General features: G+C 47.4%; 1 protein-coding gene across 1 annotated transcript; it reads right to left on the bottom strand.

The window, feature by feature from the left end:
- Nucleotides 1-14513: 14513 nt before the first annotated feature.
- Nucleotides 14514-23785, bottom strand: NRN1 (neuritin 1). Its single transcript, XM_016161014.2, has 3 exons — nt 23111-23785; nt 18841-18985; nt 14514-15696 (listed from the first exon to the last, which is right to left on the bottom strand). The coding sequence occupies exons 1-3, from the start codon at nt 23163-23165 to the stop codon at nt 15468-15470; spliced, it is 429 nt and encodes a 142-aa protein (XP_016016500.1). The 5' UTR covers nt 23166-23785; the 3' UTR covers nt 14514-15467.
- Nucleotides 23786-25501: the final 1716 nt, after the last annotated feature.

The following is a 25501-nucleotide window of genomic DNA, read 5'->3' as shown; positions in this document are numbered from 1 at the left end:
CTACTGTGTGTGCATAGCTCTCGAAGAGAGTTTTTATTTTATTGATTTCTGATATGGTGACCTGTGGAGTAGCCCTGGGTTTAGCAGTGGGTTTTCTCAGGACAGAATGATCGGCCCAAAGAGAAGGAGGCTCGTTAGGTAACACGAAATCTAGCAGGGCAAGTGGGGCCCTGGGTGTGATTGAGTTGTTCCCCGAGACTTGGTTGTGGGCTTTGAATCTAGAAGTGCCTCAGAACATATTTAGTTGTAGGGTTTCAGAAGTGGCATACATTTAGGAAACTATAGGTTAAACAAATCCCATGGATTTCTTTACTGAGGAGTTTTCAAAGACTTCAAAAGCCCTAAACTTATTTGATTAAATCTTCTCTTTTGTTTTCATTTTAACAGAAGTTCTTCCTAAATTACTGTCCTTTCAAACTAGTGCTGTAGGACAGGGATCCCCAACCCCGGTGTCCTGTTAGAACCGGGCCACACAGTAGGAGGTGAGCGGCAGGCGAGCAAGCAAGAGCAAGCAAATCTTCACCTGTATATGCAACCACTCTTCAGTGCTAGCATCATCACCTCCACTCCACCTCAGATCATTAGGGATTAGATTCTCATAGAAGCAATGGTCCCTGGTGCCAAAAAGGTTGGGGACCGCTGCTATAGAGGACTGCGGAGCAGAAAGTTGTAATCCTACTCAGCTATTTGGATGTTACTCTCTGTGTTCATTTTCTTCTCCCTAGATCTGTCATAATGCCTTTTAAAAATTATCTTATTTTGTCTAGCTGTTTAATGGAAACCAAGAGATGAGTTAAAGGGCAGTATCTTCACATTTTAGCAAGCATCAACTCTGACTCTGGCCCAGACCCAGAGTCATTTGCTAAGTCCACGACCAGCACTGGATTCAGTAGTATGGGGATAGGGCCTAGGCCAGGCTGATCTATTTTTAAAAATTAAATAAAACATTCCCCAGGAGATTGAGAGGTGTAGCTAAGTTTTAGAACTTCCCTGGGCCCAAGCTGTCAAAGAAGAGGCAGTACCCACACCCCCAGCCCCGGCCAGGCTGGCTGTGGCCAAAACAGTTTCCCAGAGACCCTTGCAGGAGTAGTGAATGTCCAGGAATAGAAGTCAGATCAATGAGATCTCCCTCATGTGGAAATCTCCCCTCCACTGCCAACTATGAAGGGGCAGGGTTTGATTTTACTCAAGAATGTGGCAGTTTGTTATATGTTATATCTTATTAAAAAGATCTCTCGTTGGAATGGCATTTGCTAAAGAAATAATTATTTGAGTTATTTCTAAGATAGTATAATTCCCTACAAAGTGATTATTAATATATAAATACCACTTATCCTTGACACTCTCTGTGTTTGTGTGGATTACAGCTGGACAGGGGCTCTGGCCTGATGGTGAATTTAAGCTGAGTACAGTCTGGACCTTTCTACTATAATCAGACACCAACTTCTGGGGGTGTTGACTGTGGCTGGGGTATAGTCAGTTGACCCTCATGGTGGTCAGATACCCACCTTTGCCCTCAGCACCAAGTTCACCCAGGAGAGACCAGGCCAGCCCACCACTGTCAGTCAATTACTACCTGTGCAGGTCCCAGGGGGACCACACTTGATTCTCTGGAGAGACCCAGTACTTGTCACTCCATGTTATATTAACACCTGTCTTCTGTTAATATCTAGAGGGATTGAGCTATGAGCTGAGCGGCGGATGTAAAATCTGGATATTGAACTGTAGAGGTACAAATGCAGGGCAGGGAACAGAGGGAGGCCCGGAGGTGAAGTGCAGGATCTTTAAGAGGGAGAGAACTACACAGAGGATCTGTGTAGTTCTCTAGGGCAGAGCTTTGCCCAGAGCATCGAAGCTTAGAGGCTACAACAGTGTTAAACATGAATTTATTAAAGTGTGCTAAGTTAAGTTCTATAAATAAAACACAACCAGGCAATGTAATAGTGCCTATTTACTGGGGAGGGTTACAAGGGATGGTGGCTATCACTTTGCCGTGAAAGGTCAGAAAAGGTATCTCTGAAGAGGTGATACTGAAGCTAAAACTGAATGACAGGAAGAGACCTTCCATGCAGAGATTTTGAAGAGAGGCAAAGGAAATTATGAATATGAAAACATTCAGGTTGATAAGCTTGGGGCATCTGGGGTAGAGAAAAATCTGGTAGGAGCTGAGGTCAGAGAAAGAGGCAAATGTTGGGTCAAGTTAGGACATGCATTTTATAGAAATAGTGAGTGAAGATCCAAACCCTGATGAGCTCTCCCATCTCGTTCCTCTTCTTCTCTGTAGCAGATATACATCTGTGACTTGATATTTTTCACCCTGTTTCATAATGCTGCACCTGCTCAGAAACCTCAATCTGTATTAGTGAGCTCTTGGAGCTCACTGGCCTGGTGCCAACTTCTTTATTTTCATGTTGACAGCTGTCTTATAAAAAGACCCTCAAGGGATAGAGACAAAATTAAAAACGCTACTATGGGGTGTGTAAGTGTGAGCTTTGGAGTTACCACATCCTTGAGTTGGATGTTTGGAGAAAAGAGTTTACACCTTGCATATCCTTTGAGCAAGTGAAGGTGGGGTGTAAAGAGGGTTGGTTTTTTTGTTTGTTTCGTTTTGTTTTGTGGGTTTTTTTTTTTGTAGCAGTGCTGTACTTGCAAAGGAAGAAACACATATTCTTTAAAATAAAGCATTTATTTTGAGAAAGTCTTTTTGTATTGTTTTTCTCTCATGCCTCCATTCATAACTACAGACAGGCACACAGCTATCAAAATAATAGGTCATTTTTCTTTTTCCTTGGGGAGCCCAGTTTTTCTCCCCTGACTGTGAATGAGGCAAGGGGAAATCTGACTGGTTTATTAGAGGATGACCATAAAACAGTGAACATTTTTTTTCCCTCATAAACTGTATAAAAGCAATCTTTTACATTACAGTCGTAGCTATGTAATCCTTTGTAAGTTTCTATCTCAATGTTCTCTTTCAGACACCCCTCCTGGAGGTCCAGAATTAGGTTCATTTTGGCAACTCGTACAGTGCAACCCACCACACAGGGATGCTCTAAAGGGGCTTGGTGAGAGCTCCTGGGTCAAATGGAGCCTACCCTTAAACCCTCCATGGGCTACTTACATTAGTTCAGAAGAAGTAGTGCTCCTGGTATTAGACTCAGCATGTCTCAGGGTCGGTTGCCTGTCTTCTATAATTGTTTGAGAATACATACATTCCACTACTGTCCTTCTTCTCCTTTTAAAAGCAGTTGGTCCTAACAGGCAGGTCTCCAAGAAAGAAACAGCATCTTCAGAAAATAAGGGTAGGAAGTAGAAGGGTCTGGTGCTATTGCATGATGTGTTACACCTCCCAGGTTTCCTCTCTCTTTAATCTAGTCTCTCTCAAGGTATGATGAATGTGTCTCTGATTGTTTCAAAATGGTACAAGTCACCAGCTGTTTAAATAAAAAAAGATAAATTCCAAAACATGGAAAAATAAAGTTGTCACACATGCTGGAATGAAATTCTGAAGAACTGATCTCTCTCTCCTCTCTGACTCTCTATCAAAACAAAAGAACTGAGAAAAGCTTATTGAGATCAGCTTTAGGTTTTTGCATAGGTATAGTCTCACAGGAAGCAGCACCAAAGTTTTGATGTTTTGGATGGACCTTCATCACTGCCTCAGCACATGGCTCTCCCATTCATAGGCCCTCTCTAGGTACTGGTCATTAACCCTCATCCATACATGGGTTTGATATTTCCAGACTAAAAAGGTCTTTCAGAGACTCAGAACAAGAGCCCCAGATAATTCAATAGCCATGGCCTTTCTTATTCTATAAGAATTAATGGGTTGCACTATAGTAGGGATAACATTTGGACAAACCGGGTCAAAAGTTAGCTCCATAGTTCGAGGGCTGGATTTCTATAGATCTTGTCTTTAGTTCCTTTGACTATTATTAATCTCTTTGAATATTTTGAGCATAGACACAACCAACAATGAGTAGCTCTTACATTTCAGATAAGGTGATGAAAGCACAAGGGACAATATAGTGGCATGATTAAGCACATGATCTATAAAACCCAGGTACTATATTGGGAATATGACTCCTCTAATCTATGGGACGTAATTCCTCTGGGATTGAGTTTGCTCACCTGTAAAATGGATCACAGTAGGTCCAACTTCATAGAGATGTAGCAGGGGTGGTGGGGGTGGGGTGGGGTGAGTAAAAGAGTTAACAATTAAAAAGTAGTTTGAACAGTGTCTGGCCCATATTATGTGCTTAGTGAGTTAGGTCCTCTTATTAGATGTTCTCTTCTATGATTAATAAAAGGGTTTTGGTGTGGCAATGTTTTTGAAAAATTTAGAGTTTTGTACCTATTGCTACTAGAATATATCTTAAAAGATGAATGTGGGAGCATCACTATTTCTCTGACTTTCTCTAATCACAAATGGCTACCATATGTTGAGTATTTTAGAGTAGAGCCTCATCAAATGTATATCTTTATTTCCATTATCTCTGTTATTGTTACCAGAGACGAATAATGTCTATTGGCAGGAGCGCACAATTCCTTTCTATGTTAGCTTCTCTGCAGGGCTGCTTCAGTGTCTTCATGGCATGGCAACTGGCTTCCCCCAAGAAAATAATCCAAGAGACCAAAGAGGAAGCTACAATACATTTTATGATCTATACTTGGAAGTCATGCATTATTATTTTATTAGTATTATATTGGTTACACAGGGTTAGCCTTGTTTTGTAGTGCAAAGTGACTACATACAAGCTTGTAGACTGGAGTCAGGGATCATTGGAGGTCAACTTGGAGGCTGGCTACCACATGCATAGTCATTGCATATGCACGAGGTGGTAAATACATAATCTGAGTGAAGATGAGAAATGGAAAATTCTCTTCTCCAAAACGGGAGCAGGAAAGTTATTGATATCAAGAGTTCCTTTAATGGTAAGGAGAGAATAAGGGGAGAAATACGAATCTTCCAGATGTCCCTGTAGCTTATGAAAAAAAAATATATATATATACATATATATATATGTATATATATATATATATAACAAGCTAATGAAAAGTTCAGTAAGTTGTTCTGAGAGGTATGAAAAAGATATACCAAGAATTACTTCCATTCTTTTCCCATCCTCTTGTTTTAGCTGTCATTCACTCATTCCCTTTTATTATCATTGCTATAGGTGTATCTATTCTTTTGCTTCTCATCACTGGAAGGTACTCCACAGCATGCACCCAGTGATTTTATGCCACCGTTCTCCCAAGGATAAACACCCAAGCTGCCAGAGAGGAGTTTCCAAGGGAGGAAAGACATTAACAAGAAGCAACCCAAAAAAGGGTTGGCATCAGTGATACCTTTCTTTATTCTTTCAAAATTAGAATGTACAGCTACATATGAGTGAGGCAGGAGGGCCTGGAAATGTTCTTTGTTCCATAAGCATCTGTGCCAGGCACAGTGCTAGGCATTGTGGGAGATTTAATAAGTCATTGTCCCTGGTCTTAACGTCTTGTAGTTTAAAGACAGAACAGATCAGCAGATAGTTAATTCTAAGACAAAATTAAGGACAACAAGAACCAATAGCAGTATGACCTAATAATTATGACTAGATGGTCAGAGAAGTATTCAGGAAAGGCTGAGCCTGAACAGGTCTCAAAAAAAAAAAAAAAAAAAAGAATATGCTCTCCACATGTGGAGTGAACGAGTAGATGAAAGTGTAATGTATTTTAGCCTGGAAAAAACTAAGTGAGTAAAGGTGTGAAATAGGGGAGAGGGTGTGTCAGCTCGAGTTGGGGCAAGGAAAGGGTGGGGAGGAGAGATAGAAGACTGTGGATGAGGAAGAGTTTGGCAAGATGAGATGGGCCCACATCCTGGTGAGTCTTAAGTACCATGCAGGGAGCCTGAATTACTCAGCAATGATTCATGCCCATGTGGAAAGGACAGCATTAATACAAGAGATACTGTGACCAAAATACATATTGCTGGCCAAAAAAATTATGGCTATATTAATGTCTCCTTTTTGGGTCACTTGCAGTTGCTAATTTTCCTACAGTGAGTATAGATTCTTGGCAAATTTAAAAATAAAATACATAAAATAATTTGTATAGGGTAAAAAAAAGTAGGGGGAGAAGAGGAGGAGGCTTATGAGAGTAAAGTATCTGCAGTTGGCAGGGGAGAACCTGGGCCTCCAGTGCCAGGGCTGGGGCAGTGAGGGGGAAGATGGCAGAGAAGGGAAGGAAAAAACTTCATTTGTGTGTTCTTCAATATTTACTGAGTGTCTCCCTTGGGCTAGGCACTGTTCCAGGAGCTTGTTGGAGAAATGAGTCAGTAGTGAGGGGACAGTCAGATGGACAAAGGAAGGAGACACTTCCTTTGAGTGTGTGTGTAAGCTGAGGGAAAGAGCATTTGGAAGATGAAACACAAAAATGGTAAAGACAATTCAGGAGATAAGAGGCAAGATATAAGAGCAAATCAGAGGGACTAGATCAAGACCCCAAGTGTAGTATGTGTGTGTGCGTGTGTGTGTGTGTGTGTGTGTGTGTGTGTGTGTGTGTGTGTTTGAATCTGCATGTCTCTTTGTGTGTGCTGGAGAGAATATATATGAATTAAAGAATACATGAATTAGAGAATATATAATCATGAATATCTATGTAAATGGGTATATATGAATACATTTTGAATTTATAACAATTCCCAAAAATAAAGAGTTGGGCAGAGCCATTTTTATCTGTTAACTCTAAAAGTGCCAAAGGCTATTCAGAAAGAGAAAAAAATATACAGCAAATCCTATCAACAAAGCAATTGAGGATATACAGTTTGCCCCTTCATTATGTTCAAAATGAGAAGAAAAAGGGCAGAAAGGAGGGCATAAGCATGGCCGCACAAGAAAACACATTGCCCAAAGGCTGCTCTGTGAAAGGTAATAGGTGTGCATGATATAAATCTGACTGTCCCCCTTCCCTGCACTAAGTAAACATAAAGCCTCCCAGAGGCTTGGCTGGCACACAGGCCCGACTGCCACAGAACTGGACTTGGCCTTGACAGATACGCCTCCCACATGCCTTGATGCTCTTTATCCCCTTCGAAGTTGCCTATCTTGAAGAATATGTGTTTGGCCAGAGTTAAATGAACCACTTTGTTTGGGACTTCTCTCCCTGCCTAAGGGATAACACAATTCAACATATTTCAGGCAAAAGCCTGAGGAGGCAACCAGAGAACTATGAGGATCCCAGAGCCATTTTTCATAGTTACTCCCCAAATCTCAGCAGACCCCACTGAGGAAATGGAAAGATTCAGGCAGCACAGGTGCAGGAATCTATGAAGACTCAGACTGTCAGTCAGGCTGAAGTAATTACCCCTGTCTGCTGTCACCCACTAGCTTGCTTGCTTACTCTTTCTTTCTTAATCAATAAGGGACTCCTACAGTGGTATCTCAATGTAAACAAAGCAATTTGTGACTTGATTAATCCAGATGGACGAGTGTGTCCTTTTCGCCCTTCTCCTTTTTACCAGTTTTGGACTATTTTAAGGAGTTTCTCTCCTTGTGGAAGGCAGTTCCTGTCTGCGGTCTTTCTGCCTTGGCTTTTTCCTGTGTTTCTCTAAACTACATTCTTCCCTCCAATACCTATAGCAAGTGATTCCTTCCAGGCAGTCCATGGAGATTGGACCTACTTCCTTCTGTGCTCTGGGTACTGTGCAAGTTGCACATGCCACCACTATTAAAAATCAATCCAACACATGTTTTGTCCATGCAATAAGGTATGAGGCTAATATTAGTTGCTGTGATTTACAGAGAGAATAACTATCTGGTGATAAGTTTCATGAATGCACTGTCAAACTATCACCGTAGCAATGAACTTTTACATCCAAGTAGGCCTGTGACTAGTACAGAACCAAGGAACTCACCCACGTGGTTACTAAATTACTGAAGGGAAAAGAGGCAAATAAGAAGCTCTTGCAGCCAAAAGGAGTACCAAAAGGGGGAGTAAATAATGAAAATGCCAACATACTATAAAAACTTCAACACAATTTTTTGTTTGCTTGTCCTTTGAAATGTATTCTCTAATGTCTTCTTTCTGTCACATACACTGCTGAAATGAACCTGCCACTTGCCTTCAAAACAATCAAAGAAGGGCCTTGAACAGATCCCAGCAAACACATCCTGAACACCAGAGCTCTCTTGATAGCTGTGATGTATCTTTCAGCTAAAATCGGGATTTGTATTATTTTTCTATTTGCAACTAACTAACAAATTGCCATTAACTTGGTGGCTTAAACAATGCAAATTTATCATTTTACAGTTAGTTCTGTAGGTCAGGAGTCCGGCATGGGTTTCACTGGTCTAAAACGACAGGGCTGCATTCCTTTCTGAAGACTCTAGGAAAGAATCCATTTCTTTGTCTTCTCAGTTTCTAGAGGTTGCCTGAATTCCTTGGCTTGTGGACCTTCTCCTCCATCTTCGAAGCCAACAAAAGGGAATACTTATCATATGCCCTCACTCTGACTTCTTCTGTCTCCCTCTTTCACTTTTAAGGACCCTCGTGATTATATTGGGCCCCCATATATAATCACAATATATATAACAATCAGGATAATACCCCTATTTTAAGGTCAGCCCATTAGCAATCTTTTTGCATCTGTCGCCTTAATGCTCTTTTACCACGTAAGGAACATTCAAGGTTCCAGGCATTAGGATATGGCATCTTTGTGAGGCCATTATTCTGTCTATAATAGTACTTAGGCTTCTTTGTTGTTGTTTTTTAACTTGTGCTATTTTCCTTTGGTCTCAAAATAGTAACGAAACAAGCAAGTAAAGACTTAAAACAGGTTCCTGAAACAGATTAGTGCTCAAATTTCAGCTCTGCCTCTTACTACCGGCTGATTTGGGGCAAGTTACCAATTTACTAAACCTGTTTCTCATCTGTAAAATGAGGATAATACCATCTCCTTCAGAAACAAGTGCAGAAAATGAGATGGTGTTCACAAAGCTTTAGCATAATGCCTAACATGTAGTAAGTGCTCAATAAAAGTAAGTTAATTTTTAAAAATGTTAGGCAGAATAAGGGGGGAGGGGTGCGGAGAAGAGACCGTTTCCGTCTCTGCACACTGGAATCCTCACGGACGATTAGGTCTTCCTCCTGGCTCGCTCTGAGTTGTTCCTCGCTGCAGAAGTCTCTTAGTTTTACTGAGTGAGGAAAAAGACAAGTTCAGCTATTATCCTTGCTGCCTTGCCTCGAAGGCTGCGATTTTCTTTTCTTTTGCTGCCTCCCTTCGCTCGCTCTCCACCTCAGATAGGCCAGGGGATCTCAGCCTGGTTGCCGACCCACGGAAACATATCCGCTGCCAGGGGGGCGCCCCAATGAAGTGGTGGGGCCGGTACGGGGACCCCCGGCTAGGCCCCATTTTCGCCCAAACACAATCATTCGCCCAGCATCCGGCAGCACGCACGCCCTCCGCTCCCCGGGGCTTGTGTATTAGCTCGGTCAGGGAGAGTCAGGGATTTTCAGGACTAAATATTCTTCACTTTGCATAAAAATCGATTCGAGCGCTGCCCATAGTGCTGCTCCGGGAAGGCAATCCTAAATCCTCCTGGACCTTCCCAACCAGTCCTGTAGGGACGCTGTGGTGGCGATCATGGCCCTAGAGGGGCTTGATAACACAACGCGGGTACCGGAAAGGCTGGCCTTCCAGAAAGCCGCTAGGTTACCTACTGGGTTGACAAAGCCAAAAAAGCTGATTTCGTTAACCAATGTCACCATTAGAAAAATATATATATAATATAACATAACATAACAACATAACATAATATATATTTTTTAAAAGCGTTAACACTGTTGAAAGGGTACTCTTACTCAGGGAGAAAATCCAACTATATATTTTCAACTTAAAAGCACACCTATATTAGAAAAAATAGACACATACGTACCTTTATGTCCAGCAATCCAATTTTGAGGAATCTATCCCTTGAAGAAACAAAAATACTAATTCATAACATTGTTTGAACAGGAATATTTATTACAATATTTGTAGGACACTAAAATGTTGGGAAACCTAAATGTCCATCAATAGGTGTAAAATTACATAAACAGTAGTACGGCCATCCGAGAAATAATGTGTGGTTATTTATAAGGAGTTATTTGTTTCGATATTGATCTTGAAGGATTTAGTAGAAGAGAAACATACAGCATAATTTTGTAAAAAAGAAAAAACCCACCCTCGGTATGAGTTTTTGCTTTTATGAGAAAGGTGTGAAAAAAAAGTCGGTCTGTTAACATTAGTTAATACAGGATGGATTATTTTTCCCCCCACGCTAGGTATCATTGTGTTGCTTTGCTAGTTAAGATAAACATGTTTCTTTTCCTTTCTCCTCCTCCTCCTCCTTCTCCTCCTTCTCCTCCTCCTCCTCCTCCTCCTCCTCCTCCTCCTCCTCCTTCTTCTTCTTCTAATGTTAGAGAAGAATTTAATATAAGTGATAGGGAGGGAAAGGAAGAGAAAATGTGGAGGAAGCTCTGGGAAGAATCCAGTTAGTGCTGGGAGAATCCCAGCCGCTCTAGAGTGGGAGTCGCAGGCAGTGAAAAGCCAGGGGTCTGGCCTGGGCTCTGGCGCCAAGTAGAGTGGAGGAGCCCCTGGGAGTGCTGTCACTGTTGCTGCTAACTTAATTCAAAAACCTTATCTAGAGCATACTGTGAGAAAGCCAGAGCAGGGTGAAGTGCTGGACAGCATGTCGCAAGAGGAATTTAAGCTGCTGGACTATAGAGAAAAACTGCTCTAAAGTATTAAAGGTCATAATGAGGTTCTCTTCTCGAGGTTTTTTGAAGATTACAGTGAGACTCATGGGACTAAGTCTGTATGGAGGAAAACAGTAATAATCGCTAACGTCAGGGGCAAGCAGCATGTAGTGTGAAAGAGCTTTACTTATGTTATCTCATTTGATACAAGTACAACTCGATGAGTTAGGTATATTACCCCCATTTTACAGAGCAGGAAACTGAGGCAGAGAGGGATTAAGTAACCTACCCATGGGTACGCAGCTAGTAACAGGTCATCTGGCCCCTGAGTCCTCACTCTAAACGCGATGTCCTTGCAGGGCAAGGATCTGGACGGGAATATTACACTCCTCCTCGCCCAGTGGGGCTGGAATGGGAAGATTGCCCGAGCAGGACTGGGCACAGTTTTCTTTATTCTGTGCGTTCGCGTTTTGGGCTGAGGCTGCTCTGCCCAACAACAAGGAAGGGGCCCCTGGAAAACCCCTTTCTTCTCCTTGGGATTAAAACACAAACTGCAGCATTACAAAGTTCCCTGACGCCCCAGCCTCGCGAGATGCAGTTACGCGAACCGGATGGTGAATGAAGGGCTGCGAAGCCAGTGTCTCGCTGGAGTCGCGCATCTGGCATCCTTACTTCCCCCCTCGCGTCTCCCCAACTTCATTTTTAAATACCGGGGCAAGGGGCTAGAGAAGCAATGCGTTGATTTCTTTGGTAGGTGTTGGGGAGGGAGAGGAAAGAGCAATAGAGCAGTGAACCTTCCCCCCAGATCCCAGGGGACAGGGCGGTAGGCTGTACCTGAGAGTGGACTCCTCAGGGGCCACTATCGCCCACCCTGGCGTTGCCAGGGCGCAGAGCCTTGTGTGTGCTGGGCAGTGGGAGACCGTGAGAATGGGTGAAGGCCTCCCCGCGAGCAGCTCTGCCGGAACTTGAGGGAGTTTCGGGAGGCGGAGAGGCAAAATGTTCCATCTCTGCCTCATCTATTTGATTTCCCCTCCCTTCATCTTGGCCTGCCTAGCCTCAAGGTGTAGTGACTTCTGTGGCCCTGGCCTTCATGGCTCGGGCTGGAACGAAAGGATTTCTGGATCCACAGCAAAAGAATCTATGTGGTGGTCTTAATGCTCATTTGCTTCTGTGAGTGTCCTGAATGAAAGTAAGTCCCAATCTCATCTCTATCCTCCATTTCTTTTCCACAGCTCTGCCATCTCCAGCTCTAAGTTTCTCCATCACTTCCTTCTGTGTTTAAAATGGTCGCCTCCCTCTCTCCTCTCTGCTAACTGCTTCTGGGATCTGTTTTCCCCCGCTCCCTCCTCTTTCTCCTATCCCCCATTTTTCGTGCCCCCATCCTTCTCTTTCCCTGTGTCCTACTTTCCTTAAGTCCTCCTCCCAAGGGCCCTGGAGTTCTGCTGAGCCCGGGGCTCTGGAGCTGGCCTCTCTCACAATTTCAGGATAACCAAATATTACGTTCAAGTGAATTTCTGTGTCTCGAATCTACTCATGCAGGAGATGGAGTGAAGGCGAGACCTTTCCCAACCCCAACAGGCCCTCAAGCCATAAGCAGTAGGCAGAGCTGGAGATTGCTCCTGCACTGGCCGGAGTTAGGTGTGATGATCTCCTTGATGCCTGACACCCACTACCTTCCCCTGCCCCCATCTCAGTTATGGACAGGCTTACCCTGGTAAATAGCTCCCTGAGCTAGGAAAAGGGTTTACTGCGTTGCTGCTTAAAAACAATAACATCAACTAACATATGGAGATGTCATCGTGATTAAACAGCAAATTATAGTCGAAGACAGCACGATAATAATCTGAACAATCACCACAAGAAGAAGAAATGTTCTCTAACGAGCCAGATGCAGCAGCCTGCTTTCTGAGACTGGCTGCTTTGCATTCGTGGGGCTCTCTCCAAGCGCACGTGAGCGTGGTTCCCGACTTAGGACACGGCGAGAGAGTCCCAAACACCGCGCCAAGCTTTCTCGAGGCTCCCGCGAGAGAGCTGGGACTAGGCAGAGTGGGCGCGTGGAAGGACCCGGCGGTGGGGAGCCCCACTTCTAGGACATCCCCACCTGGGAGGCGTTTGGAGCGGTAGGAGGACGGGGTTCCTTGAGAAGAACCCTGTAGGAATAGCAAAGGAGCCTGCGCTCCCAATCCCCGCCCCCTTGTCGCCTCCGCCGCCTCCCTCGGCTTCGCTTGCTCCCAGATCCGTAAGGAGATTGAGTTCTAAATGGGAAGCGCGCGCTGCTAGGGAAAGGGCATCCTCATTGTGTCGTGGGGGTCCTTTCTCCCCAAAGCCTGGGGATAATAACGCGTGCGTTTTCTTTTGGCAAGCAAGAGGCCCAGTTGTGCGTACTGGTTGGTCTCCAGCTTGCGGAGGGAAAAATACCGATAGGAGGCGACGCGCTATTTAGGCAAAAAAGACAGAAGACCCTCCCTCCTTCTCCTCATTCTCCACCTCCTCATTAAATAGATTCGTATTTAAAATAGGCTCAGTCATTTTAGTTTGAATTCCAGAGGTTGAGCCCAGACTATAACCATCCTGTTTACACTTAGATGGAAAATAATCTGTAAAACAAAAGGATCAAAACCCAACTCTTTTTCCAAATAACTAGCGTTCCCCGGTGGGTGACCACTAGGCGCTGGCAGTGAGGATCTGGTTTGGTTTTGACTAAGAATCCGGGATCAACAAAGGAGGGGGTAGGCGGTTAACCTATTCCCAGGAGTGGCGGGACGCGGCGCGTGCGTGAACTGGCCGCGGTAATATATTCTGCCATTAAGAATCTGTGCAGCTTCTAGCGCTTCGGGCGCAGGGACGCATGTGTTTCTGGAATTCAATCCGTGGGGGGAATGCTGATTGTGCTGCGACCTACTGGGTTTGATTTATGAACTGTTACTCTAGTGATTGTTTACACATTGCATTTCAGAGCCCCCGCGCACCCGTCTAGGCAGCGGCCGCGGGGCTCCACCGCGCGGGAACTCGCTGCAGCCTCCTCCGCCTCCTTCCACCCATCCCTGTCCCCGTCCCGGGGGCCTCTGCAGCTGCCCTCCCCCTCTGCCCCCCCCCCCATCTAAGAAATCAGATTTCGATTGCGTTGAACCCAGAGACCTACATTTGATTCTCTCTCCCCGAGCCTGTTCTAGTCTGTGGCCCTGGACGCCAGCCTCCCCTGCTTGTGTTTACTCTCGAATGTTTACTTCTCCGTACGGCCATGCGGGGCCTATAAATAGGACAGGTGGAAGCTGCTCCACTGCCTGATCAATAGGGCCCTGTCTCCTCGCCATTTCAGCTGAGCTGCCTTATTAATTATGAAAGGATTCACCTGATCCCTGCCAGGGACCACAGCCTCTCGGCCCCTCTGCTGGAGCCCTTAATGGCGGTTCCTTCGCAAGCTGCCTCCGGCTACCGCAGAGGAAGAGGCGAGTCGTGGTTAGGGCACGGCCTGCAGGGACCGCGGGGCCAGTTACTGGCTTTTGGTCTGCCTGTGCTTTCTCAGCTGAGCGCAAAACCGGCTCCCACAAGCCTCACCTGGAAAAGATCTCTGCTTTTCAGTTTATTTTTAAAAATAACTCCCTCTTTTTCTTCTGTAACAGAATTTCAGGGAAACGGCAAAGTGTCCTAGTTGAGGAGGGTCTGCTAGAAGGTAGTAGGTTATCAAGTGGCATGTGAGCAGGTGCACTGACCACCTGGCGGCATGGGTCCCTTCAGGTACCCCTGAGAACTCGACCGAGAAAGCAGGCTTGGGCAGAAAACAGCCGACACCCCCATTTCAAACAATAACTTTTATTTTATACGTCTCTATACTTTGTAGCAAATTGTTTTTTTGCTGAATTTAATTTATAATAAACTTTAAATTACATCTCTCTCTTTTTAAAATCAAGGCTCTTTATGTCAAAATCATTTTTTAACTATATTTTAGATTAACATTTAACATCCCCCCCTTGTGATCTATACCGTTGGATATTTTCAGGTATTACTGTATGTGTAACGGCTAAAACAAGAGAGGAGGGAAAAGAAAGGCAGTGGACTTGGAAAGATGCATCAATAACAGCAGGTAAAGCTGAACCTCTCAGTGACTTTAGCAGCATTTCTTCTGGCAGCCTTTACCTCTAACCCGAGATATCCCAACCTCTTGCCTATCTCCCTCCCATCCTTAAAACACAAAGCCAACAATCTGTCCTTTCACTTTTCTTGAGGAGAAATGTACAGTGGAAATGATCAAAACAAGATACTGTGGAAGAAAGGCGTGAGCGTGAATTATTCACCATATGCTTCCGTCGTGGACATCCCTCTTGAATTCATTCCCCTGGCCTTCTCCTCTCCTCTTTCCTATTAGGAGGAGCCCATCATTTGTCATGTAATAACATGATTAGTATAGTAGGTGGCCCAGGGCCGTTCCTGAGATTCTTTTGCCAAAAAATAAAAATTAAAAAAAAAATGGGGTGGGTTTGCCGTTTTCTTATTTTTATGTGAAGACGGACTAAAGCTGAGGTCCGATTTTGGCTGTGCTTGCTTGCTCACTGATTGGTAACACTTGGCAAATAAAACACAAGAAATCAAACGAAATCAAAAAGAGAATCAGGATTTCCCACAATCCTATATGAGTGTTTTCAGCATCACAGAGATTCACAACGTCCCCAAAGAACGAATGGATCTTCCTCTTGATTTCCGGGAGCATGGAGTGAGTGTGGGTGGGCGCGCGGGGGGAGCCGGCCCCGCGCTCAGAAGGAAAGCCAGGTTGCTAAAGCTGCCGAGAGAGACGCCAGGAGCACTGGGAGCGCCGGGAGCAGGGACCCCGCCGCCCCGTTGCCGCTGCCGCAGAGTTCGAATAAGCTGCCTTGGATGTTGAGGTTTTTGGATTCTTTTCTCAGTTTATCCCACATATCTTTCGCCCCTTCCTGGCAATCCGTAAGGGCTGTGACCGTGCAGCTGTGGAAATCCTCCCAGTATCTGGCGAGGAACAGAACAGAAGAAGCGGGTTCACTTTGGGCGCGGGGAGGACCCTGGGCCTGAGCCAGTGCGCCTCCGCCCTCGCCAACCTCCGCGGGCTCCCGCTCCCTACCCACAGTCCACCGCCTTGGCGCGGGGATCCAGCAAGGTCAGCCCTCGCCAGACCTCGGCCCAGCCTAGAAGCAGCTGTCCGAGAAGAGGGCCGCCCCACTCCCGGGTCTGGTTTCTCTCTCCGGGTGCCCGGCAGAGACCCCGCAGCCGGGAGCCAGGCCGCTCCCGCTGCGCCGCGCTGGCACCTCGGCCCGCGCAAACAGATTGCTCGTCCTCCTCGGGGAAAGCTAGGAAAACAGTGCTAAGCCTTGCAAGCTGCCGCCCATTAATGCCTCTTAGCCTGCAAGATGGGTTACTTACTCCGAGCGCGGCCCTCCCCTCTGGGCTTCTCACTTTCTCCTCCCCTTCTCCCTTCTGTCTCCCTCCCTCTTGGCGCTGCTATTCTCTCACCCGCCTTCGCCTTCTTTCTCTCCCCTTCTTCCTTTTGTTCCCCGTTCTACTATTTTCCCTTTCTTCCGTCTTCCCTCTTTGTTTTCCTCCTTTCTCGTTCCCTCGGTTTTCCTCTGTTAAGTCCTTCATTTCTTCCTCATCCTCACTTGCTTCGGTCTTCCTTGGCCCTCGCCTTGCTCTCCAGAGTCCCCCAGCTCTAATTCGATTAAGAGGTTCCTGCTTGCCCCTCACCTCCCAGGGGTAGGTGAGTATTACCGCCCGCGCCCCTGGAACCAGCTTTGTAAACTTGCATTTGCAAACCTCTGTGCTCCGGCGCTTTGCACGCCCGGTCCGTCCTCTTCCCACTCCCGCCTCTAGTCTTCTTCGTGGGCTTGGCCTCCCTCCAGAGCTTTAGGGGTGTAATGCCTAGCCCCTAGGCCGGAATCCTGGGCTGCGTGTTGCCCACCTATGCCAACCTTCGAGTTGTCTCCTTGTTCTCCCTTCCCGCCACTTCCCGAGCCCCACATCTCTTTCAGCCACTTCCTCCTGCTGGACTCAGCTCCTAGCCCTGCCCCCACAACCTTCATTCAATCTGTCCTTTTTTTATTGTCCCCCTTTCTTATGAAAACCCAAAATAGATCCTGAGACTAAATATAATTCCAACCCGTGATCGATTCCTGGGGCGCTGTCTCCTTTCGGCGCTGGGTCGATCTGTGTGTCTCAGTAACTCTGATTGGCTCCCACCTCATGCGGTCCTGAGCGCCAGGTCACCAGCGACCGACCGCTCCCCCGCAATTTGGTTGCATCGTCTCCTATCTATCCCATCTGCCTGCTAGCCTAGACTGTAGGCACATTGAAGGCAGGCGCCACGTGCGATTTATCCTTGTTTCTACTCCCACCCATCTTCTGGCTAATAGTAAAATTATAAATGATTGGTGGATTGCCTTGAGCTCTGGCTGTTTTCTAATGATCTCCCCCAGTCTCTAACTTATGAGGACTGGGGTTCCTGGAGGATAGGGCATCCAGGTTCCTCAACTGGAAATAAATAGAAAGATTTAGAGATACTCAAGGTGGAAGGACAGCTCTCTACATAATTGCACCTCTCAAAGGATGTCTAAATCTCTCCTTTCTTTATGAATACCCAGATGGGAACAGGACCCTCCTGGAAGACAGACAAGGTGGAATAGGACAGACATCCACGTGGCACTGAGTGGAGGTGGGCTTCAGCAGGATGTTGCGCATCCAGTGCCACCAACTGAGCAGAAGCCCTGACCCAGCCCGTGGCCTGCAACCTCTGGGAGGGGCCCTCCTCATTTCCATTTTTCATGATGAAAGTCCTGTTAAAGAATTAAAATATCTTGGACTAACTAAGTTTTGCAAATGATGGAGGATTTGGGAATTGATCTATACTTAACTGTTGTGCTTTATACATTCGTATCTATCATCAGACATTTTGAATTATAGTAGATAAGTATGCACTCCAGACACAGATTTTTGGCCCCTTCCCGATAGGAAGTTATCAGCTACTTAGCTGCTGTGGCTCCTGCTGGGTACCAGGGTATTTAGAAAAATGCGTAGCAACATTGAATCTCATTTAATTACTCATAATTTAAACAAATAAACAACCACCCCACCCCACCACTGGGAATTAGAAAGGAATTCATCGTTAAAAAAAAAAAAAGGTGGTGCAGCAAATGCTAACCCCAACCCCTGGGGAACAAAAAACATCTCTTGTTTCAACTTTATTAGAAGGACCATCGGGGGAGGGGGCGGGGGCGTGTCTCAGCTATTCTGAAAAATAAAATTGCAATAAAAGTGTATGTGAAATAAAAGTCTATGTTGCTGGTCCAACATAGGCTGGGATCTGCTAGCCACCACAGTTGCAAGTGACGGGAATGCTTTCTAGCCAAGTTGTGAGAAAACGCTCCTGGGCCTGGCCATGAACTCCTTCTTGGCTCTCCTTGAGCCCTTAGCTTCCCTGGCCTGGGAATACGTGCAGACAGAAAACAAAAAGCAAGGAGGGTAACTACCCTAAACCTCGGAAATGATTACAAACTCAGCAGTCACTGGATGCCCAGGGTATGCTCTTCTTGGGCAAAGTCATTGGCACGAAACAAAATATTCTTTCAGCCTCTGTCCTAGAAAGATGAAGGGAGACCTGTACTCCCTTGCCTGCCAGCCAGCTTTCTAGGTGTGTACTGGAAAGGAGTTTTAATCAGAGGAAAAGAACAAAATAGATAAGAGACTTTCCTTTTGGGCAAACTTGGTATTACCTAAAATGGTCCTCAAACTAAAATCAGCTGTTCTTTGGAGAGTGCGGGACAGGACTCTCATTCAGGGCAGAAGGAAAGAATGAGGAATATTGCCTCCAAGCAGCGCGACGAACTGGTAGCGGCTCCCTCTGTCCCTCACCCTGGGTTCCAGTGTGTTTGATGTGTGCACCTCTGTGCGTTTGGAGGGGACCATGGAGAGATGGGACTGGGTCACAAGAGAAACAACCCTCCTCTGCCTACTCCAGGCTATAGCATCTCTTTGAGCAGTGCAGCCCTGGCCAAATCCTGAGAATGGGAGAGGCGAGAATACTTGGATTCGTGCCCGTCGCTTTCTCCGGCTTCAGCAGTGCAACACAAAATAGGAACCTAGCAGGGCAGAGAGGACACTTACGTGCACACAGTCTTGATGTTCGTCTTGTCGTCCAGGCCCTGCGGATAGTTGGCCATGCTGTCGCCCAGCTTGAGCAAACAGTCGGAAAAGCCCTTAAAGACTGCATCGCATTTGCCCGCTGCTCTCACGGCCTGCACCAGGTACGCTGCGGGGAGGAGGGGACACCGGTCAGCAGCACGGAGATCCCACCTTGCAGCCCCACTGCCCACTCCCTGCTCGGAGCGGCTTCGCCCCATGGAGCGGTCTCTGTCTACTAGAGCCCAGCCTAGGGGCGCGCCATTATTAAAGGTGAACGAAAGATTGGCCCCAGAATGGCTGGCCTGCACCCAACTACGTGTCCCTGCAGATTGTCTGTGTCTGGGTGCAGGCGGGCAGGGTTAGTGAGTTCATTCTTGTCCCGCAGCTGCCTCCAGAAACTATATCTTTTGCTGTTTCCACTGCCCCCTTTTCTCACTTCCCTTTTCTCCTTTATTTCCCTTTTTCTACTCTCCCCGCACCCTTCATTTCCCAACACATCCCCAGCAAGCCTGGGCGAGGGCTTTTGCAGTGCAATCTTCTTTTTTCTGAAGTGACAGAGGGGGTTTCAATAGCAGAGTGGGGATAGGAGGAAGGGGTAGGGAGGCGACAAAGGATTGGGCCACGCAGCTGAACTTAGTGCCACATCACGCAAAAGAGCCTCGATTTGGTGACCAGTCCTTGGTGGGCGCTCAGTAAACACTGCTGAATGAATAAATTAATCAAGTCTTTGGAAGCCACCGGCAGCCACCCAAGTGGATTGGTTCATTATAAAACCGTTTGCCTACCGTGCAGTCTGGGTTTCAGTGAGATCTTCCAAGCACCCTCCCCGCCCCACTGGGGAGAGAGCAGCTTGGGCTCCCGGGACCAGGTGGGAGATGATGAGTGGTCCAGGGCAGTCAGGGCCTGGTAAGGTCACGATGTGTTTGCGCGGGTGACCTCGGGTCACCTCCGCGGAAGCCAGATCCGTGAGCCTTGGGCCCGCTGCTTCCTCCGCCTCCATCAGAGGCGCAGCTCCTTCCACACTCTTAGCTGCCGGGAAAAACTGCCACGACTCTCTCCAGTAGCTGGCTGAGACCTTTCCTCTCCAGTCCCAGCCCTGCGGCTGAGGGCCCAGATGGCTGCTGCCAGGGGCTCTTGGCCTTTAGCTCGGGGCTCCCTCCAGAGGGGGTGGCGGGATAGTAACAGCCGGATGGTGGGAGGAGGAGGTGGTAGTGATGGAGAAGGAGGAGGAGCAGGAGGAGGAGGAAGAAAAGGCTCAGGCCACACCGAGTTCCATGCTCCTGGCTTCAGGTTGGTCAAATCCTGCCTTGCGGGACCGAAGAGAGAGACAGGCTCCAGACCTAGAAGTGCTGCGGTGGCCATTTCTTTCCACTCTATGACCAAAGAACCAGGCTAAACGTTCGATGGCGAGAGGCCAAAAACACTCCGTGTGCCAGGAGGGCGCGCAAGAAGCACAGATGTGTGCTGTTGGAACGAGTGGAGGGAAAGAAGGGGTGAATCTTCTCAGGATCGAAATCGGCCTTCAATGCCCAGGCCCTGGGAGCCCTTTCCTGGGCAGTGTTCTTGCTGCCGCGCGTAGTGTGTGAACGTCTCCGGGTAGGATCGTACCCCTCACTACTTCCTACCGCTGGTCCCGGGACACAGACAAGGGGGAAAGGTGACCGAACCTGCGGCAGTCTCTGAGAGCGCACCATTTGCAAATTGCTGCAGGAAGGGCGAGGCGGGCCTTTCGCTTTCTAATCCGGAACGGGAAGCTCTGGGGAAGGGACTAAGGTTAATTTTGATTTCAGCTCAGGCTGATACGTAAACCTTCACAAGTCTCTCGCCCCACCCCTACGCGAAATATTTAAAAGCCCTCGCGGCTGCAATATCAGATAGAACAGAGATAGAATAAAAGAACACTTGTTCTAACAGAAACGCAATCACAATGAATCAAATCCTACCCGTGTCTTCTACAATGCGTGCCACAAATGCAGCTTTGCAGGGAAGAAATAAAATACAATTCATCCCACCCCCACCCCAGTCTCTCCTTATCTCTTACCTCCACTCTCAATCTCGATGGTGATAAAGTGCCCCTAAGATGTAGTGACAGTTTTTTAAAGGGGAACAGGGTCTTGCTTGGGGCGGGAAGCGCTCCTGTCACGTTATCTTTCCAGACGCTGCTGGAGAAGACCCTCCATACCGCGCATGTGTGAGTGTGTGCGTGTGTAAAATAAAAAGTCGTGAATTTTTTTCTTTCCTTTTTTTTTTTCTTTTGGCAGCTATGACTCCTTAGTCTCCAGTTGGCTCGGGGAGGCGGGTAACTCACGCTAGATACGTGTTTTGCAGGCTCATGCCTCTGCTCGACCTTCGCTGTTGTTCCTGAACCCGGCTTCAGCGAGGCTCCGACGGGCGACCTGGGCTCCTTCCCTGTCCTCTCCGTGTCCGCATGTTGTACCATTTCCATCCGTTCATTCATTTGTTCGACCTCCCATTCATTCCAAACTTCTTCCTGCCGTGTCTTCATTTGCGTTCACCCTCCTCTCCCCTTCCCCGTCCCTCCCCAGGCCCCACTTTTATTGCCAAATGTCAAGGATTTGGGACAGCTCCCAGACGTGAATTAATAAAGATCAAAGCTCTGGTGCGGGGAAGGGCAGACACCCGGGAACAAATTTGCTCATTTTAATTCCACAGCCAACAAATGGTCATTTTTCAGGTTGAGGTTAGTGTGTTCCAAGTGTATCCTTCATGCACAATCGCTGTCTTTTTTTTTACCCCCCCCCCCGCAAGTCAGGTTATACCCCACTAGGAAAACAGAGCCCCAAACCTTTTCTGATTAAAATCTCCATATCAAAATAACTGCTATCTCCTGCTCTCTAAAAATTTGCAGGCTATTTGCAAAATGCCATATTTACTTATTTCCAATATTTAAGGAATTTGCTGCAATAAAAAAATGTTCTTTATTTATTGCAGCTCTTTGCACTAACATCGAAGATTCAAAACAACCAGATTCAAAACATCATGTCATTTCTCAGAATTAAAGGAAAACACCAACATCCTGCATCCACACGTCCTAAAATCCTATAATGTTCATGCAAGATAATCAGATACTCAAAATCATGTTAAATGCATAAAAAACTCAACTCACTACAAATAATTCATTTTTATTATATATATAACTCCAAACCCTGTCTCCTTTACATTTTTTCGGAAGAAAAATGTTATGCATTTCATCTCTTGCCCCAAACCAATTCCCTAAAGCTTCCCCCTCCCCAATACTGCAAGGATTTGTCTGCAAAGAATGTTACAGTCTGAAATGACAGGAGCCAACAATTCCCTCCTCTAGAAAACCCGTTTGAAGAGTTCCTATTTTTTCTCTTGTCCATTCTATTAATAATATGCTTCAGTTTCATTTTTAGGCCACGTTAATTAATGCTCTGACCTGCATGAGAAAGGGGGTTTTCTAGTGCTTCCTTCCATAACCTCGTTTCTGGATGGAAAATGTGAACTTTTTTAAATGACAGTGTAACTAGGACTCGACATTCCTTAACATAAAATGGGGACTACATAAATCCGTCCTTCTTAACCCTTTCCTACATGTAAAATACAAATGCCTATGTGAAGAGGAACAGGCAAATGCTCATAGAAAATTATATCCACATATATTTGGCTGAATTCAACCTCCTCAATAAGCACATCAAAATATGTACTCTGGGGTTCCCTATCACTCTCAATTTGCCCCCTAGCCGGTCTGCATGCCCAGTGCAAGCGCTGCAGCTAGGGTATGAGGGTGGGGTGGGGGTGGTGGGAGAATGACAAAGTTCTAAATGCAGCAGTCTAAGCCCCGGAATATCTTTGCTTTCTGCACATAAACTTTCCAGTTCTAGGGGCCTAGCCATCTTGTTCCTGCATTCACCTTTCGACTCTTCAAAATATAATACCTTGCAGTATCGCAGAGGCCAATGCATTGCTCCAGAACACACCAAACCCGAGAAAAAGAAGCAAAAACGAACGTGCGCTTTGGGGGGAAAATAGGGGGGGAGAAAACCCCCTCCTGAAATGGCTGGCCACTCACATTTCCTGGAGAACGTTTGGAGTCTAGAAAAACCAACCCGGGACGCGCGAGTCCCTAGGAACCGATGCCCCCACCCCTGGGGGTTTGCAGGCTTCTCCGCACGCCCCGGCGGCCGCGGGCCAGTCAGACCCCTCGGCGCCCCGGGCCGGGCCGACAGCCTTCTGCTCCCGCTGCGAGCCTGGCCAGGCGGCCACTTACCTATTTGCACCGCGAGGATCAGTGAAATATATCTGCCGTTCAACTTAAGTCCCATCCTACGTTTAGTCAAACCATTTGCGACCGCAGACCTTTAAATAGTTAGTTTAGAGAACGCGGGGGAAAGCTGAAAAATAGGCATTGCCAACAAGTTCCAAGAGCGACGGAGACTTTATGCACGGGGAAGGCAGAGGGAGGAGAGAGAGGGAACGAAGAAAAGAGAGAGAGAGAGAGAAAGAGAGAGAGGCTCCGGGAGGAGGGGGGAAGAGCTGGGAATGGTTCACTCCATTAGGAGGGGGCGGAGGAAGTACAGCCTCACGCCCACGAGCAGGCCTGACGTGGGGGATGACACGCAATGATTTTTTTTTTTTAAATAAAGACACCTTGGTAGAGAATCGCCATTTATAGTCATCAGAAGCTGGAATTAATCAGATATCTCCAATTAATGTGTGATCCGAACGAAATCTTGCTTCGGGGGGTGACCACTTCCCACCCCTGCGGTCATCCCCGCCTCCTCGCAGTTCCCAGGGCCCCCAACCCCGCCCCCTCCCTGCGCAGAACCGGGGCTCCCTTCCCCTCCCGCCTGGAGCCGGGGAGTCCTGTCGCGCCCACTCGATTGTTTCAAACTGCTCCCACTCCTCCACAAGCTCAACAGCGAATTGAGCCCCCTCCCTACGATGCAGTAAGATTTAAAGGAGCGGTAGAGGAAAAAAACAGCTAAACCAGCTCTGTTAATGCGAACCCCCGCGTCCCTCATCCGCTGCCTGCCTCCTGCGCTGGCCTACCCTCTTTTTCTCCAACCCAGCAGCTGAGCTCTGGGCGCAGCCTGGAGCGCGTGAGCACACACTCACACGCGCGCGCGCATACACACACACACACACACACACACACACACACGCCCGCGAGTCCAGCCGTGCACCTCCTTGCCCGCCTGCACACACTAAATGCGATCGCGCGCACACGCCCAGGCCTCAGGGGTTTGGTCTGCACTTGGGGCGCCCTGAAATGTACACCGCGTGCCCTCTGTGAATTTCACCAGCTCTGAAGCCGGGAGCCAGCGAGAGCCCACTTCAAGAAACACAGCGACAACTGTTTTTTGGGGAGTGGGAAGGGTACGGAGGAAGGAGCTTCTGCAAAGACAATTATCGATACTAGAGGTTTACTAACTCTCAAAGCGTTAGGAAATTTCCGAAGTAATCGCTAGTATGCGGGCTTCTTTCTGATCCTGAAGCACCTCTTGGGGTTGTTGTGCGCAAATATACTCACACACACACGCACACACGTATGTCACGTAGGCACACTCAGCCGCACACACACCTGCACTGTCTTTCGATGCTTGGGCACAAACCCTGTGTAGACGTAGCCTACTCTGCAACAAAGTGCTTCTGCAGCTGCGTCTGTGCTCTGTGCAAGGTGCTATCCGCGACAGCTTGAGTTGAGAATGAAAAATAAATAGGGCTATTTTCTATCTAAATGCTGTTAGGCTTTGGTTTTCTTTCCTTCTTCAACACCAAAAGAAGGCTAAATCCTACTTCTTTAATCAAATGCTAGAGAAGGCAATCGGCCAACTTTAAGCTCGTGAAGAGAAAAAATAAATGAAAACGACTCCCCCCCCCCCCAAATCTTCTAAGAACACACGAAAAAACATCAAGGTATTAAATAAGGAATAGATGCAAACGGATTAAGGAGATATTGAATTTACTTCTCCAGACAGCATGCCACCTGCGCGCCCATCACCCGGTCACCACACTCATTCAGCTATTTGGAGATGCATGGACAGTGTGAGAAGGAGAGAAAGTGCAAAATAAGAGGGGGTGGGACAGGCCGGGGAGCGTGCGGGCAGAGGGGGAGCGAGGGGGGGACGACTGCAGCACTTCGTGATGTGGAGCTAGTACGAGGGGAGGCGGGGCGCCCTTGGCCCAGTCCCGCGGGAGCCACCTACGGGGAGGTTGAGGGACCAGGGTCCTGGGCCTGGGGTGCTGGAACCACGTAGCCCCCGGTGACGTCACCGGGCCCGTGGGTGGGGCGGCAGGGGGGTTCGCCTTTCCACGTCCATGGGATCTGCTGTAGCTCGGGGAGTTTCCTATTCCTGCGTTCAGAGACCCCTGGTAAAGCCAAAACCTTGAGCGGTCAGGGGGCGTGGCGAGTGACGGTGGCGAGAGAGGGGCGTCTCTCGGACCCGCCCCCGACTCCCTCCAATGGCAGGGCGGGAGGTTGGCCTGAGGGGCGGGACATCAAGGGAGTCGCAGCAGGCCCCACCCGCAGCTCAGCCCCGCCTACATCTCGGCCCCGACCCTCGGGGGTCCCGTGCGCTGGGTAGGCCCCAGCTTTTCGTTCCCTGAATCGGTGTTGAGGTGTGGGCTCCACTCTCCTACTCTAGCAGAGCCTCGGGTT

Source organism: Rousettus aegyptiacus, unplaced genomic scaffold (assembly GCF_014176215.1).
Source record: "Rousettus aegyptiacus isolate mRouAeg1 unplaced genomic scaffold, mRouAeg1.p scaffold_m13_p_1, whole genome shotgun sequence".
Classification (NCBI taxonomy): Eukaryota; Metazoa; Chordata; class Mammalia; order Chiroptera; family Pteropodidae; genus Rousettus; species Rousettus aegyptiacus.
Note: the sequence above shows the minus strand (reverse complement) of the source record. Positions and strands in the feature narration are given on the sequence as shown.